General features: G+C 36.5%; 1 protein-coding gene across 4 annotated transcripts in view; it reads right to left on the bottom strand.

Annotated features, from left to right (window-relative positions):
- Nucleotides 1–16,293, bottom strand: part of Eml5 (EMAP like 5) — a 102,694-nt gene that overhangs the window by 51,441 nt on the left and 34,960 nt on the right. For all 4 annotated transcript variants that reach the window (XM_090344675.1, XM_090344676.1, XM_090344674.1 and 1 more), the window contains exons 11-17: nt 14,858–15,025; nt 14,124–14,230; nt 13,292–13,410; nt 10,755–10,941; nt 8,398–8,503; nt 6,104–6,197; nt 4,276–4,376 (exon numbers count right to left, since the gene is read on the bottom strand). In XM_090344675.1, the coding sequence (XP_090200801.1) occupies nt 4,276–4,376; nt 6,104–6,197; nt 8,398–8,503; nt 10,755–10,941; nt 13,292–13,410; nt 14,124–14,230; nt 14,858–15,025 (882 nt within the window). The remainder of the gene's footprint in view (nt 1–4,275; nt 4,377–6,103; nt 6,198–8,397; nt 8,504–10,754; nt 10,942–13,291; nt 13,411–14,123; nt 14,231–14,857; nt 15,026–16,293) is intronic.

Here is a 16,293-nt window from a genome sequence, read left to right on the forward strand (position 1 = left end):
GTAGGATTGCAGGTATGAACCGCCAGTGTCTGACACATGAATCTATCTGAACCAGTCTTGAGCATCTTTGATGATATTTCCCAAATTTTTTTCTTTTCTGTTATTTTATTTTTTATTATCGAGGTAATGTATAGAGGGGTTACAGTTACATTCGCCAAATAGTGGGTACATTACTTCTCATACACTGATACTCCTTCTTATGTTTTTGTCCCCATTTCCCTCCCCCCATATTCCCCAAATCTTTTTCTATGACATGTTTAAATTCACTGAGTCATTTTGCTCAGAGAATATATCATACTATTTGAAAAACAGTATTTTCTTTTTCTTTTTTTTTTTTAAAGAATTTATTAACATTGATTTTTACATCATATTTCAAATGACATGTTTAAACAAGTGTTTAAGAAGGGAATCTCTATATACAACCACTGGCACTCAGATTTTAGAACATAATCAAAATTAGGCTATGGGTTTGTATATCATAGATACATATTAATTTATGAAATAAAACATTATATCTATAGAGTCATAGGTTTTTATGTCTATGTAGTTGTGTTTATATTTTCAATACCATGTCCATAGCATTGGGTATGCAAATATTGAGTCCTCGTTCTTGTACTGTTTGGATCTAATAGCCAGATGTTAAGGCTATCATGCGCTTTTTTGTTCCTTTGGTCTTGACTTGTCTCACTCAACATGATTTGCTCTAGATTCATCTACTTCCCTGCAAATGCCATTATTTTATCTGGTCTGTTGGCTATGTAGAATTCCATTGTATATATATACCACATTTTCTGTATCCATTCATCTGTAGTAGGGCATCTGGATTGTTTCCATTGCCTGGCTATTGTGAATAGTACAGAGATGAACATAGCTGAGCAGGTGTTCTTATCATATCTTGCTTGATAGCAAGCAGCAGGGTACTCACACATCTCCCCCTTTGTCTTTATTTGTGGACACTCATAACGAATGTCGGATGGTACCTAAACGGTGCGCAAAGACATTAGCTAGACTCAACCAACTTAGCAAAAAAAACATGGGTCCTGCTGCTGTGGAAATGGACTTGGTGGGCCGAAAAGAACTAGGGCTAGGTGGGTTTCAGAAACGGGATTGGGGCAAATGGGAATCATAGCCCCCATGTCCTCCCCAGCATGCTTTGAGGAAAGATAATTGTTCATAATCATATCACGGTCCCCTTCTTGGGAGTCAAGTTTATTACTCTGGGCCTCCACAGTTCCTGTTTCTTCTGGTTCCCATGCTGGGGTAGACATAGGATGAGGTAGCTTTGAGGAAAGTCCATGGCATCCATATCTGGCAGAGCAGTCCAGGACGTTTTTCTGGACAGGTCAGTGTCCTGGGCCGTACTGGCGAGGTCATGAAGGTGGAGGCAGGACTCAGGTCAGCTGGCTGTAGCCGGCGGTGGTATTGCGGAGAGGCCATTTTGTGGTGGCAGGATCTTGTAGATTGCCTATTCCTGAAACTGGAACTTGGTAAGGGCCAAATTTATATCTGAATAAGGACCTGCTGTTCATTTCTGTGGGTCCACTGGAAACTGTTACAAACAGACTGCTAGTTGTGCCCCACATCTGGGAGCCAGATGTTGTCATCCTTCTTGGCTATCCACAAGTAATACAGACTCCGGAGCTCTTTTTTTTTTTTTTTTTTTGATTGTGCTTGTTTTTTTTTTTATTGTGTTTTCAATGGAGAAATACATCATCTGTTTACAAAATAGCTCTTGAAAAATACAAGGAGTACAGATACTATAAAACAAAGCAAACTTCAGTCATGAGACACTACGTACATCATGCAAAAGCAACAGTCTGATCTCCAAGTTATGAAAACTAGAATTAAAAAGTCACTACACAGAAAAGGTCCAAATTTCCAGCCTGGCAAAACTTGGATGTAATTACATGCAACACTTAATAAATTGATTTTTTTTCTCCCCAATGTGTAAACAAAATGACAAGACTAAATCTGTGCCTGGCAATGTTAATCTAACTTTGAAGCTACATGAACACAGACACCTTTACAATTTGCCTGTTAGCTGACAGTCTTTTTTCTTCACTGGTGAAAGGAAAGGAAAGGTGATTGTGCAGAGCAAAGATGTGGGAAGTAGAAATATCGCAACTAGACATTATAAAGTCATGGTGAAAAGAAAGCCTCAATTAATGCATAGCCTAAGGGGGAAAGGACTATACTCCAACTTTGGAAATTAATTTTAGAATAGGGGAAGAGATTAAGCAATTGCAGGTGAACATGAAAAATGCACATGTAAGAGAATGGAGCACAATGGAGGATTCACAAAACATGCTCATCAGAAAACTCTGATAGGTTTGCTTTATCAATATCTGGCATCTCTCATACTTCATTGAAGATGGATGAGAACTCTGCTGTTTAATTATGATAATTTTTTAAAGAGTTAATTATCTGATAGAACAAAACAAAAGGAGTAGAGAGCTAACTAGATATCAAGTACTTGCTAGAAATGATTTTTAGAATGTTTTTGTATGTAAAATTTGACAAATTTTGATAAACCAATTAAAAATAAGAATCCATTTAAAAATCTTAGAGAAAATGTGTTTTTTTACCCATATGTTTAAAATGGAAAATCAATTTCTGTAAGATAGGAATAGTATTTCTGTGGAGTGTACGAAATTTCTCTTAAACTCAGGGCCTGGGCACTGTTGTTGGGCTTTTTCAAGGCTAGAACTCTACCACTTGAGCCACAGCACTACTTCTGGCTTTTTCTATGTATGTGGTACTAAGAAACAGAACCCAGAGTTTTGTGCATGCTAGGCAAACACTCTACCATTAGGCCGTATTTCCCGCCAAAAAGCAGTATTATTATTTTTTTTGGTTGGTCATGGGGCTTGAACTCTGGGCGTGGGTGCTATCCCTGAGTTCTTCAGCTCAAAGCTACTACCCTACCCCTTGAATGACAGCCCTACTTCCCCTTTTCTAGTGATTAATTGGAAATAAAGAGTCTTACATTCCTCAGGGCCCAGGCTAGCTTTGAACCATGATCCTCAGATTCCAGCCTCTTGAATTACTAGGATTACAGGCATGAGCCACCATGCCTGGCTGAAAAACAGTATCTTTTAACTTTAAAACATTAACTTAAAATAACAAATGAGTGAAACTATTCACTTCTGTATTAATTGTATAGTACATAAAGATTTTTAAATTGTATTTTATTGCAAGGGTGATGTATAGAGGGGTTACAGTTACATTTATCAGGTTACAGTTACATTACTTCTTGACCATTGATAACCCTTCAGTATAAAACACATCTAACTGAAGGAAAGAATCTGGATATCAAATGTTAAATTCTTTTGCAAATATGAATACCATAGAAAAACATCTTTGTTTAAAATGCATCAAGACAGTAGAAAAAAATCACTTTAAAAATAACCTTTTTTTTAACTTGGGAGATTTTTTTTCTCTTTATTTGCAATTTTGGGGATCGGAGGTCTTCAGGCATACTAGATATGTACTCTATCATCATGAAATTATATCCTGCCCACTCCAGTAAATTTTGGATAATTTTAGATTTCTATAAAAGATGCAAAAAAGTAACATTTTCTGATATACTTCTATATCTAGTTTTTCCAATTTTAATATCATATTTTACCATAATCTCTGTCAAAACTAAGGTAACAGTTTTGATATATTCCTATAAGCTAGACTGGATTTCATTAGCTTTTTGCTTTTTTTTTTTTTTTTGAGTACTGGGAATTGTATACAGGATTGTGAGTAGGCAAATGCTCTACCTCCTGAGTCATCCATCTAGCCCTTTGGATTACATTTTGTTTTGGAGGTAGGGTCCTGCTAACTTTGCCAGGGCTGGCCTGGAACTTGAGGTTCTCCTGCCTCCACCTCCTAAGTGATGGGATGACACGTGTGTTCTGCTACTGTCAATTAACCAGATTTTCTACTGTCCCTTTTCTAATGCCCAGGACAGCACATCACTGCTAAATTATTTTTTTTTCTAGTGTATGTGTACCAGTATGGGGCTTAAACACAGGGCTTCAAACTCCTCACTGGCCTTTTCACTCACAGTTGGCATTCTACCACCAGAGCCATCCCTCCTGTTCTGGCTTTTTGCTGGTTAACTGGAGATAAGAATTTCGAATTCTGCTCCAGATGGCTCTGAACTTTGATCTTTATATCTCAAGTCTTATCTAGGACTAGGATTTGAGCCACTGACACCTAGATTAAATTATTTCTAAAAGTGACAATTCCTTAAATCTTAAAAGAGTAGAAAAAATATTTCCTTACCTGCTCGACGCCAAAATTTCATGTGTTTAATTCCAGCTGTAATTAATTTATCAGACACATAGGGGTTCATCTTTACAACAAAAATTTTATCTTTACTTCCTCTGCAATAAATATAAAAATATTTTAGTTTTAAAGATAAATCATCTAGAACTTTTAGGCAAAAAGTTCGTACTTCTTGAATGTTTTCCTTTCCTTCCCTTAGAAAAACCCAAGCCCTCAGACCTTACACTCACTAAGTGCTCTACTATTTATCACAAGACCCCAATCCTTTTGTTTTTTCAGTATTTTAGTTTTGTTTTTCAGTTCTAGGATTATTGATCTCAGGGTTTCCTGCTTGCCAGGGGAGCCACTTGATAGCCCTGCCCCTTATGCTTTTGTTTTCAAATAGGGCCGAATATTTATGCTCAGGATGGCCCTGAACTGAGATTCTCTTACTTCTGTTTCCCATGGTTTGAATGGCAGGTGCATGCCCTCTGCCAAACTTTTTATTGGTCAAGATGGGGGAATAACATAAAATTCTGCACAGGTTGACTTCAAACTTCAATCCTTCTGTTTCTGTCTAGGATTACAGGGATGAGCCATGGCACTTAATGTTTTAGATTTCTCTGACAGAATCTTTTGTTAACTTTACTTGGGTTATCCTTGAACCACAGTCCTATTTTTATCTCCAAAGTAGGTGAGACCAGGGGGTGTGTTCCCATACTCGGCTTATTTCCTGAGACAGAGTTTCATTAATTTTTCTCTGGGCTTGCACTGAACTGCAATCCTCCTGTCTGTGCCCACAGGAAGCTACAATTACAGCTGAGTATCAGTAGGCCTGGCAACCACAATCTATGTTGGTTATTCCACTTACTGAATATTAGGTTGTGAAATCATACATTTGCATACTTTTTATTCTTTGGGCAAAATTTTAATAGGCTAAGAAAGGAACAATGAAAGCTGAACTTCATTTGGCTGTCACTTGTGCTAGAATGCTGTTGGCGGCATGAAAAATCTTACCTTCAAAGTTGAAAGACTATATTATGCTTTAGTGAAGTACAGAAGACTAATAAAGTGCAATGAGGTTTTATTATCTATACACTGCAGAAAGCATGGATCTACTTCTTAGTGCTCGAATGTGCACAGTAAGGAACAGAAAATTAAAACTGCAGCTCTTACACTGTTGACTATTTCTTCAGAGCACTGTTCGTATATTTATTATAGAAATAATACCCATTTTTAGAAAAATGTACAAAGAAAATGTATAAGAAAATAAAAACATAGAAATGCCTTGTGATATATGAATCTTTTTTTCATTTAAACATAAGAACATTTTATCATGCTCTGAAATTATTGTTCAATAGTCTCTCCTCTGAAATATACTCCAACTATACATGGAGCCCTGAGAGAATGGTTATTAGAACACCATATTATAATTACTTTAGCTAGTGGGTTCATTTGAGATAAACTTACAAAGAAACCATAAAATCACTTTTTTTTGCCAGTCCTAGGGCTTGAACTCAGGGCCTGTGCACTGTCCTTAGGCTTTCTCAAGGCTGGCACTCTATCACTTGAGTACAATTACCACTTTCAGCTTTTTCTGTATATGTAGTACCGAGGAATGAAACCCAGGGCTTTGTGTATGCTAGGCAAGCTCTCTACCACTAGGCCATACTCCTGGCCTCTTACTTTTTTTTTAAAATCATGATTACATTTATCAAATTTAATAAAGATAGAAGTCAGAGTTACATATTAGCTTAATTTCCAAATGGTTAAAAAAAGCTCAAAGCAAAAGTACTACTGGGGATATTATTGACAGTGTGTTTTCATGTTTTTCTTTTTTCCCTACCTTGCTATTGATAGCTTCTCTCCTTTCTTCCAGTCCCACAGCACAATAGTATGGCTATCATCTATTCCAACTGACGCCAAACGTTTCCCATCCGCTGTGATAATTAATCAGAAAGATATCTTATTGACCATTAACATTTGAAAGATTAAAAAAATTACTATGTATCTTAAAGCTACATGCTTTAATTTGAATATAGTTTTCCTCCCAGGTTTCATATGCCGGAGGCTTGGTCCTCAATGAATTAAGAGTTAAGCAGGTGGAACCATTAAGAAGGAATGTGAGCTGATTATGTCCTTGAGGGACCTTAAAAATAATGTTAGAGTCAGTTTCATCATCATAGGCTATTACAAAAGCCCGACTATTGAATCTCTCTGGCTGTATCATCCTGTGATGTCTCTTTCATGCACATTATTCTAATATGTTGTGATACAGCCAAAAGCAGAACCAAAGGGATCACCTGACTTGAATTTTCAGTAATACTTTACAACTCGGAGCTAAACAAAACTCTTTATTAAAAATACTCAAGAGGGCTGGGCACAGTGGCTCACACCTGTAATCCTAGCTACTCAGGAGGCTGAGATCTAAGGACTGTGGCTCAAAGCCAGTCATGCACAAAAGTCTATGAGACTCTTATCTACAATTAATCACCAGAAAACCAGAAGTGGTGCTGTGGCTCAAGTAGTAGAGCAGTAGCCTTGAGCTGAAGAGCTCAGAGGCAGTGCCCAGGCCCAGAGTTCAAGCCCATGACCAACCAAAAACAAAAATACCCAGCCTCAGATATTATGTTATAATAAAAAAAATGGATCAGCATGCTCCAACAGCATAATTAAAACTTGAAAAATAATGAATGTTAGGCATGCATACAGCTATGAAGGGAACTTTACAGAATTTATAAAGGGGGGTAATAATGATTTCTTGAATCACGTGGTCAATCTTGATGCCATCTCACCTAACTTTATTTACTTTATTTCTCCATCAGTTTGGGAAGGGAAAGGAGGGAGAAAATGATATAAGTGTACAAGGTGATGGATATACTAAATACCTGGTGTTAATTATCATATAACATGCATAGGTATCAAAACATTAGACAATGCTTCATAAATATGAATAGTCATTATGGGCAATTAAAAAAATTTTCAGAAAAAAGTGAGAGAGAAAGAAAAAAATTAACAAAGGAGATGAAGAAAAAAACGAATTGGTTTTTACTGGAGGTTGAATTCAGGGCCTCGTGCTTGCCAGGTCAACACTACCACTTGTGCCATTCTACTAGTCCTTTTAGCATTTAGTATTATTTTGACATAATATCTCAAGTTTTATTTTGGCTGGCCTTGGGTCATATACTATGTTCCTCTCCTAAGTAGCTAGACAATCATGCCTGACCCAGATTTACTTCAATTAATTCACCATAAGAACTATGTTGTTATCTAAGAACTCAGTGGCTATAAAGTTAATCAAATGAATCAAGCATTTCTACATCACATTGTCATTATTAAAAAAGTAGGTTTATTAAAAGCCTACTTTTTGAAGGTTGTTATCAGTATCAAGCAAAAAATAACAAATGTATTAGATAAAAGTGCTCAAGCAAAATGCCTTGTGACAAATGCTGACAAACATGCATGTGTGTATACATTATAAAATGTAGCCGTTCACAGTGGCTCATGCTTGTAATCCTAGCTATTCAGGAAGCTGAGATGTGAGGATTAAAGTTTAAAGCCAGCCCCACACAAATGAACCTGAGACTCTTATCTCCAATTAACCTCTAGAAATGGGGAAATGGGTCTTGGCTGAAGGACAGGACGGCAGCCTTGAGCTGAAGAGCTCAGAGACAGAGCCCAGGCCAAATTCAAGCCCCATGACCCACTCCCCAAAAAATTCAAAAGAGAGGCAGGATAGTTCATTTTTTTTGCTTGACAGTAGCAACAACTAAAATAATTGACCTTTGTCTTTTTCGTTTAACTTTTAGTAGTCATCGAGTTCTTATCAATCAGTTGTTATGATAGATTTAGTTGAAGTAAATCCTTTCTCTCCTTTTCAGTTCTTTAAAGAAATTCTCTTAAGCACTTGTACAGAGGTTTCAATTCAATTTCTGAATATAATGTATCTTATCAATATGATCCTTTCTATCATTCCCTTCCCCACCTATCCCAACAGAATCCCCTTTCTTAAATTTTTCTTTCCCTCTCATTTTTTTTCCTGCAGAGCACTACAGAAACAAGTTGAAGCTACACTGATTTAGACTAAAGTGGTACATATTGCCTCTCATTCTGATCATTATTGAATAGACACACTCTTACCTGAGAAATCAACAGCACAGACACCATATTGGTGGAAGCCCTTTAATATTGACAAGGGTTTGATAGTCTCTGTATCCCATATATGAATTGAGGGATCCTTACCTACCTGAAAGTGATAAAAATGAATTTATATAACTGCTTATTTTTATATCTGTTAAAAGGAAGTAAAACAAGAGATTTTACAGCTTTAGTTTTGCTAGATTTATCACATATAAAATACAAAGCAGACTGTATATATGATTGATTTTTTTTCTTAACAAGCTAAAGATGTGGCTCAGTGATGCAGCACTTTCCTAGCATGCTTGAAGCCCTGGTTCCATCCCTATCACAGTTTTCACAGTTTAAAAAAAAAAAAAAAAGGTGGGGTGGTAGTGGTGATGTATGGGAAGCTCATGAGACAAAACACAGTATATATCCAGGCATACCACTAAACTACATGATACCTTCTAAATCTCTTTTTTTTTTTTTTTTTTTGTGGGTCATGGTGCTTGAACTCTGGGCCTGGGCACTGTCCCTGAGCTCTTCAGCTCAAGGCTACCGCCCTACCCTTAAGCCAACCCCTGTTTCCCATTTTCTAGATGTTAACTGGAGATAAGAGTATCAGGTCCTTTTGTGCCCAGGTTGGCTTTGAATCATGATCCTCATCTCAGCCTCCTGAGTAGGTAGGATTATAGGCATGAGCCACCCACCACCTATGGCAACTTCTAAATCTTATACAATAATCTTATAATTTTATACTATCTATGACTAAGCATCTGCTACTAGAAGGAATTTTATGGTAGATTCAATGGATACTAAAATATTCAGATTAACTTTTACAAACTAATTGGAAAAACAGGATGTTTTCAGATAAATAGGAAAAAAACCTGGTAATATATACTTCATGAGAATCCAAAAATTTTGGAGAAAATATACAATGAAAGAGATGACACTAGATGTGGGCTTTCAGAAACTCAGATTTTAGATTAAAAAGAGAACCAAGCAAGTGCTTTCTCAAAGACTGAGAAGATAAAAGCATCAGGCATGTAGGCTTCATAGACAAACAGCTGCATTTTTTTTTTTTTGCCAATCTTGGGCTTGAGCTCAGGGCCTGAGCCCTGTCCTTGGACTTTCTCAAGGCTAGAGCTCTACCACTTGAGCCTCAGCACCACTTTCAGCTTTTTTCTATGTATGTGGTACCGAGGAATCAAACCCGGGTCTTCGTGCATGCTGGGCAAACACTCTACCACTAGGCCAAACTCCCGGCCCAACAGCTGCCATTTTTTTAAAAACAGGCTTTTTTGTATCCTGCTACATTGCTGAAAGTGTTTATCAGTTCTAGGATTTCCCATAGAATCTACAGAATCTCTTACGTAGAATATCACACTATCTGCATGAGAGGAATAATTTTACTCCTTACTATTTGTATCTGTTGTCTTTGTTGACCTTGCCTTGTTGCTCTGGATAAGAATTTGAAAACTAAATTGAATATTTGAGGATATGGGCACCTTTATTTTAGTCCTGATTTTAGGAAACACTTCACAGTTTTTTAAAATTTAATTTTGATAGACCTAAATGTCTTCTTCTCTTTATAAATGAGGAGAATTTATTTCACTTTCTTGCATTTAGCTGAGAATAAATATACATTAAGAAGCTAGTGAAATATATACAATAAGAATCTGCAGACATGCATCCTTCCCTTCCTTCTCTTAGAATAACAGTACAGAGAGGTATCAATCAAGACTCTGAGTGCTTTCTATGTTAGTATTGAGCTATCTACATCATTAAACATAAACAGGTTACTATCATGATTACCAAGTAAAAAGCACAATCATCATAGTTATGCTATATTGTCATAAAACATCTGAAGTAGTTTATTATTACATTACCTTAGGTAATAATATAATAATAGTAACTCCTTCTTTACTTCCTCCCTTCCTTCCTTCCTTTCTTCCTTCCTTCCTTTTTTTCTTTCCAGTCCCAAGGCTTGAACACAGGGCTTGGGCACTGTCCTTGAGCTTTCTCAAGGTTAGCACTCTATCACTTGAACCATAGCACCACTTCTGGCTTTTTCTGCATATGTGGTACTGAGGAATCAAACCCAGGGCTTCATGCATGCTAGGTGAGCATTCTATCACTAGGTCATATTCCTAGCGGCTGGCAGAATTCTTTACATTTCCTAAATCAAATCCCCCACTCTCTGAGAGAGAGAAAAAGAGAGACAGAAAGACAGACAGACAGACAGAATGTATGTATATATATGTATGTATGAATGTATGTACACATGTATATATGTGTGTGAAAGAATGTAACCTGAAACTCCAACAAAACTCTAATATATATGGCCTACTGTTACTTCATCTTTCGAAGAAACTTACTTGGCCTGTTGCCACATAGTCTTTCAAAGGATGAATAGCCAGACAGAGAATATCATCATCATGACCCAAGTAAAAACGCTGTGTGTTCTGCTGTCGATTATAAATAACACCCACTGCTGCCACATGGTATACAATCTCGCCAATTTGAGTGTAAAACAGATTACTCCGGCAGTCATAGCCTCTGTAACTAATAGAGAAAGACAAATCATATATAATTAATTTTGGCCTTTTATATGGTCAATACAGAACATACAGAGAAGCAGGTGCCTTCTCTTCATTTAATCCCTAGTTTTAAAGGATAAATAATAATTGAAAGTTAATGCAATTTTCTCAGATCTTAAAAGTTTTTATGAATTTCTCAGATTACAAATAATTAAATCCACTCTATAATAACAAGAGAAAACAGCAAAATGCAGAAAAGTAAACTGAGTCTATTAGCATTTGCATCAATATAATATTAATTTTTTTGGTGCCAATCTTAGGGCTTGAACTCAGCCTGGGAGCTGTCCCTGACCTCTTCAGCTCAAGGCTACCACCCTACCCCTGGGCCTGGGCACTGTCCCTGAGCTTTTCAGCCCAAGGCTACTGCCCTATCCTTGAGCAAAGCCCCATTTCCCATTTTCTAGAGGTTAATTGGAGATGAGAGTCTCAGGTCCTTTTGTGCATGGGCTGGCTGTGAACTTTGATCCTCAGATCTCAGCCTCCTGAGTAGCTAGGGTTACAAACGTGAGCCACCACACCCATCTTCCCACAGCATTTCTGCTCAAGGATAGCTCTACCCCACTTGAGCCACAGCTTTCCTTTGGCCTTTTGGTGATTAATTGGAGATAGACCTTCCTGCCCAGGCTGGCTTCAAAACACAATCCTTGGATCTGAACCCAGAGTAGCTAAGGACCATAGGCACCTAGCTTTAAATTTTGATGCTATAAAACAAAACAGGTTGTTTTTAATAAGAGTATACAAATAACATTTATTTGTATTTATTTGCCCATTTACTTTTATTTCAGAAACTGAACAACAGTGTTGACTTGAGAAGGGAAATAAATGATCACAATAAAGGCAGAAAGGAAGCAAAAGTTCCCAAACTCTTACTGTGAACAAGGAGGATATAGTATATATCCCCAAAATAGGTTTAAAGTTATTTAAAATAGTTAGCCAGGAAAAATAAGCCAAATCTTCTTAAAATTGTCACTCATGTGGGCCGGGAGTTTGGCCTAGTGGTTAAAGTGCTTGCCTAGCATGCACGAAGACCCGGGTTCGATTCCTTGGTACCACATATATAGAAAAAAGCCAGAAGTGGTGCAGAGGCTTAAGTGGTAGAGCTCTAGCCTTGAGAAAGCCGAAGGACAGTGCTCAAGCCCAGGACTGGCAAAAAAAAAAAAAAAAATTGTCACTAATTCCTATGGCAACTTTGCTTTGTGTTTTAAAGATACCAATTCATAAATCACAACTGAATAGAAATGCTGCCTCTTTTAACATTAGAAGAAAAATCATTTTTTTGGTGCCAGCGCTAGGAGCTGTCCTGAGCTTTTCTGCTCAAGGCTATTACTCTACCACTTGAGCCATAATTTTTTTTTAGTTGGTCATGAGGCTTGAACTCTGGGCCTCAGTGCTGTCCCTGAGCTCTTCAGCTCAAGGCTACCTCCCTATCCCTTGAGCCACAGCACCACTTCCTGTTTTCTAGTGGTTAACCGGAGATAAATAGTCTCATGGTCTTTTGGGCCACAATTATATAGCATATATAAGTATAATTATACTTCTGGCTTTTTGGTAGTGAATTGGCGATAAGATTTCATGGATTTTCTGGCCCAGGATGGCTTTGAACTTCAATATTCAGATTTCAGTCTCCTAATTAGCTAGAATTTCAGAAGTGAGCCACTAGGCCTGGCAAGAAAATACTTTATTTTTTTGTCAGTCCTGGGGTTTGAACTCAGGGCCTAGTCACTGTCCTTGAGCTTTCTCAAGGCTAGCACTGCAACACTTGAGCCACAGCATCACTTTCTGCTTTTTCTGTGTATATGGTGGAGAAATCGAACACAGGGCCTTATGCATGCTAAGAAAGAACTCTACCACTAGGCCACACTCCCAGCCCAGGAAAATCCTTTTAATGAATCCTTTTGGTCAAATTTTTGGAATGCATTATTAGTCTGCTTAAGAGAATGAATGCTGGCTAAGGGGTAAAGTAATACTGGAAAGTCTGTCATTGCCAAGCTAAAACAAGTGACCTGTACTGCTAGATGTTCAGAACCCAGAAATGAGTATTTTACTGAAACTAAAACAGGAGAACCAGAATGCTCAGGTAGAAATGTCACATTATTCCATGTCAAGATAATATCTATATTTTACATTTTTGAACATAATGTGTCCATTTCTACAAACATAACACCAAAGTTGCATACAGTAATTATTTAATAAAAATTAATATAGTAACTGACTACATGGCAGATGATATTGGAAGTCTCCACTAATATTATTTCTAACTTACAGAAGAGGAAATAGAGGCTAAGTAACTTATTCCAAATCACATAGTTTCATACCCATGAACAAAGTGTAATCGAATACTATTTCCTGGAGCTTGATCTCTTCTTTTAGAAGTACTGATGTTTTGTTTCTCCTTGCATCGTTCTTTAAGCTGAGGTAGATCTTCTTTGTAAACCTTTAAAAATGTATATAAGTGGGAATATTCTTAGCCTATATTTGAATAAAGGTGTTCATATACTCCTAATATAACTTTTCATTCTTGTAATTACTATTAATGAGCTGCTAATAGTTTTCAGTAAGAGAGTACTTCACAAACTTTACTTCCTAAAAAAGTAATTCTTATTTTGTATAAATTACACTGAAAAAGATATATTTGGTGTCCAAGAAATCTTTTTTTCCCCTAGGTTGTGGGGCTTGAACTCTGGGCCTGGGCGGTGCCCCTGAGCTCTTCAGCTCAAGAGTACCACTCTACCACTTGAGCTACAGGGCCACCTCCGGTTTTCTGGTGGTTAATTAAAAATATGAGTCTCACAGACTTTAGTCCCCAGGCTGGCTTTCAACCACGATCCTCAGATCTCAGCCTGCTGAGTAGCCAGGATTACAGGTATGAGCCACCATTGCCCAGCCAAGAAATCTTTATGCTTCAAAAGAGTATAAGTGGGAAAAGCCATGGGCAAACAGAATGCAGGCATACTTGTATATCGAGCATTTAACATAAAAGAACACTACACAAGTGAGCTTTACTACATAAAGGGGGAAAACAGATAGTTATACAATACTTGGAAAACTAAAAAGCTATAAAAATCAACAATAGATAAGTAGCAGAGAATCAGAAAAGGAGAAAGTAAACTTTTCAGAAAAAAAAATCATGTGATAATAGAAAACTACCTGTCGATGGTAGGTGAGTTGTGTCTCTTGTTCAATTTCAGAATCCAGTTCTGGAACATCAGAAAGATCTGAATCTGATTCATCACTATTAGACTCAGCCAAGGTTTCTGTAGTGTTTTAAAAATACAATGCCATTTGTTTAAAGAAGATTCATTTTCAAAATAGCAATGTAAAGTAATGATTAAGAATTGACTCTATCAGTTGACATGGAGACAAGCCATAAAACAATCAAATGGAATTACCTATTCAAGTGACACAGATGTCAGTAAACTGTACTACAGATTATCTTCCTCTCCACTCACTGCAAACTCAATAGCTCCTTTAAATCCCTTCACTGGTTCCCCAATGACCGCTACACCAAATTTAAATGTCTGTGCAAATATAAGTGGATATAACCTATAATTAACATGAAAGATAACTAAAAATACTACACGCAAAAAATGAAAAACATATATAAAACCTAAACAGTGTTATGTTCATTTTGATAACATAACACCCTCTTCACTCATCATTTGATAGATTAAAATATAACCCACAGTACTTTGTATGCCACATACTGTGACATCTCACTTTAAACACGTAGACCTAATATTTAATTGAAAATTTCTGCCAACAAGTTATACTGTTAACTTAGGAAACTATATCACATTTCAAGAGTAAAACTGCTATTCTGGAGTTAGTGAAGTTAGAGTTGTAAGATGACAATATTGCTTAGGCAGTATATGCTTACTCACCTTGGGGTGCTATATGAAGAGCATCTTTTAGTTTTCTTTCTGGAATTAATTTCCACTGAAAGACAGAATGATCTGCTCCACCAATAGAAATAACCCACTGATAATCATGTGACCATCTGACATTAGTTACGTGAGCCGAATGGCCAATATATTTTCTAAACTTGGCCCCTATAACAAAAATATATCTTTAATTTTGTAAACTAAAATCAATACACAAAATAATAATTCATATATACAAAGCATTATGTTAGCCTTCCATTATCTTAATTATGATAAAAAATGCTGGTTCAAAACTGGTAACAGTAACACATACTTTAGCTATTCCCATAACTGTCTGTTATTTTATTTCAACATTTCTTCAATGACATTTTTCAACAAGTCAGGTAAAAGTTATTACTCTATCTGTTAAAAGTGTTGATATTGTAGAGATATATGTTCACTGTACCTAATATAGAGACTTTTACACAGGAAAGATTTTGAAAATTCAATCTCAAAAGAAAGTTGATTTTCCTCAGAGTTAAGTATATATTTAACAAAAATCTAAAATGAATGTATAATTTTGTGTGTTGGCTTTATTTTTGTTTTCTACGAAGATTAGACTCACATTTGATATCTGACTGTTACTTTATCTGGATTTAATATGGTACTTATATTTGTATTTACTTTTATGCTGTTTCTTTACACAAATTGCTTTATGAATGGAAGTACAAAATAAATTACTAGTACATCATTTCATTTAATCATCACAGGTTCTATTAACAGAACGATTAATATCCTAATTTTAGAAGAGATCCAAGAAAAAAGTAATAATATGTAGACTATATAGAAAATAACCAATAGGCTGGGCACTGGTGGCTCACACCTGTAACCCTAGCTACTCAAGAGGCTGAGATCTGAGGACAGCCATTCAAAACCAGCCTGGGCACAAAAGTCTGTGAGACTCATCCCCAATTAATCACAAGAAAACCACAAGAAGTAGCACTGTGGTAGAATGGTAGCCTTCAGTAGAAGAGCTCAGGGATAGCATCCAGGCCCAGAGTTTAAGTCCCACAAGTGATGGGAAAAAAAGAAAATAATCAATAATAAAACCTATTTCTACATCTTACTATTGCTCAAAATTAAGAAATGTCAAAACACTATGTTCTAAGACTTTAAGCGAAAACACATTAACAAATGAAAACCAGTCAGCAAGCCAATAATGTTCCAAAATGTGACCTGTGTCACATTTGATTACACACTTAAAATTCTTAGAGGTAAAACCTGAGAAAAGTATTTCCCAAAACACCTAAATTCAGCAAACTAAATGATTGCAGGTAATAAGTCATAAGAAAAGTTAAATCATTTTTGCATAGTTTGATGATATGAATAATTTCAGGAAGTGTGGAGGAAAATGTTTCATTAAAAAGAAGTCTAGTCTAGTCATTATAACATATTAA

Source organism: Megascapheus bottae, chromosome 14 (genome assembly GCF_031878675.1).
Source record: "Megascapheus bottae isolate mThoBot1 chromosome 14, mThoBot2.hap1, whole genome shotgun sequence".
NCBI lineage: Eukaryota > Metazoa > Chordata > Mammalia > Rodentia > Geomyidae > Megascapheus > Megascapheus bottae.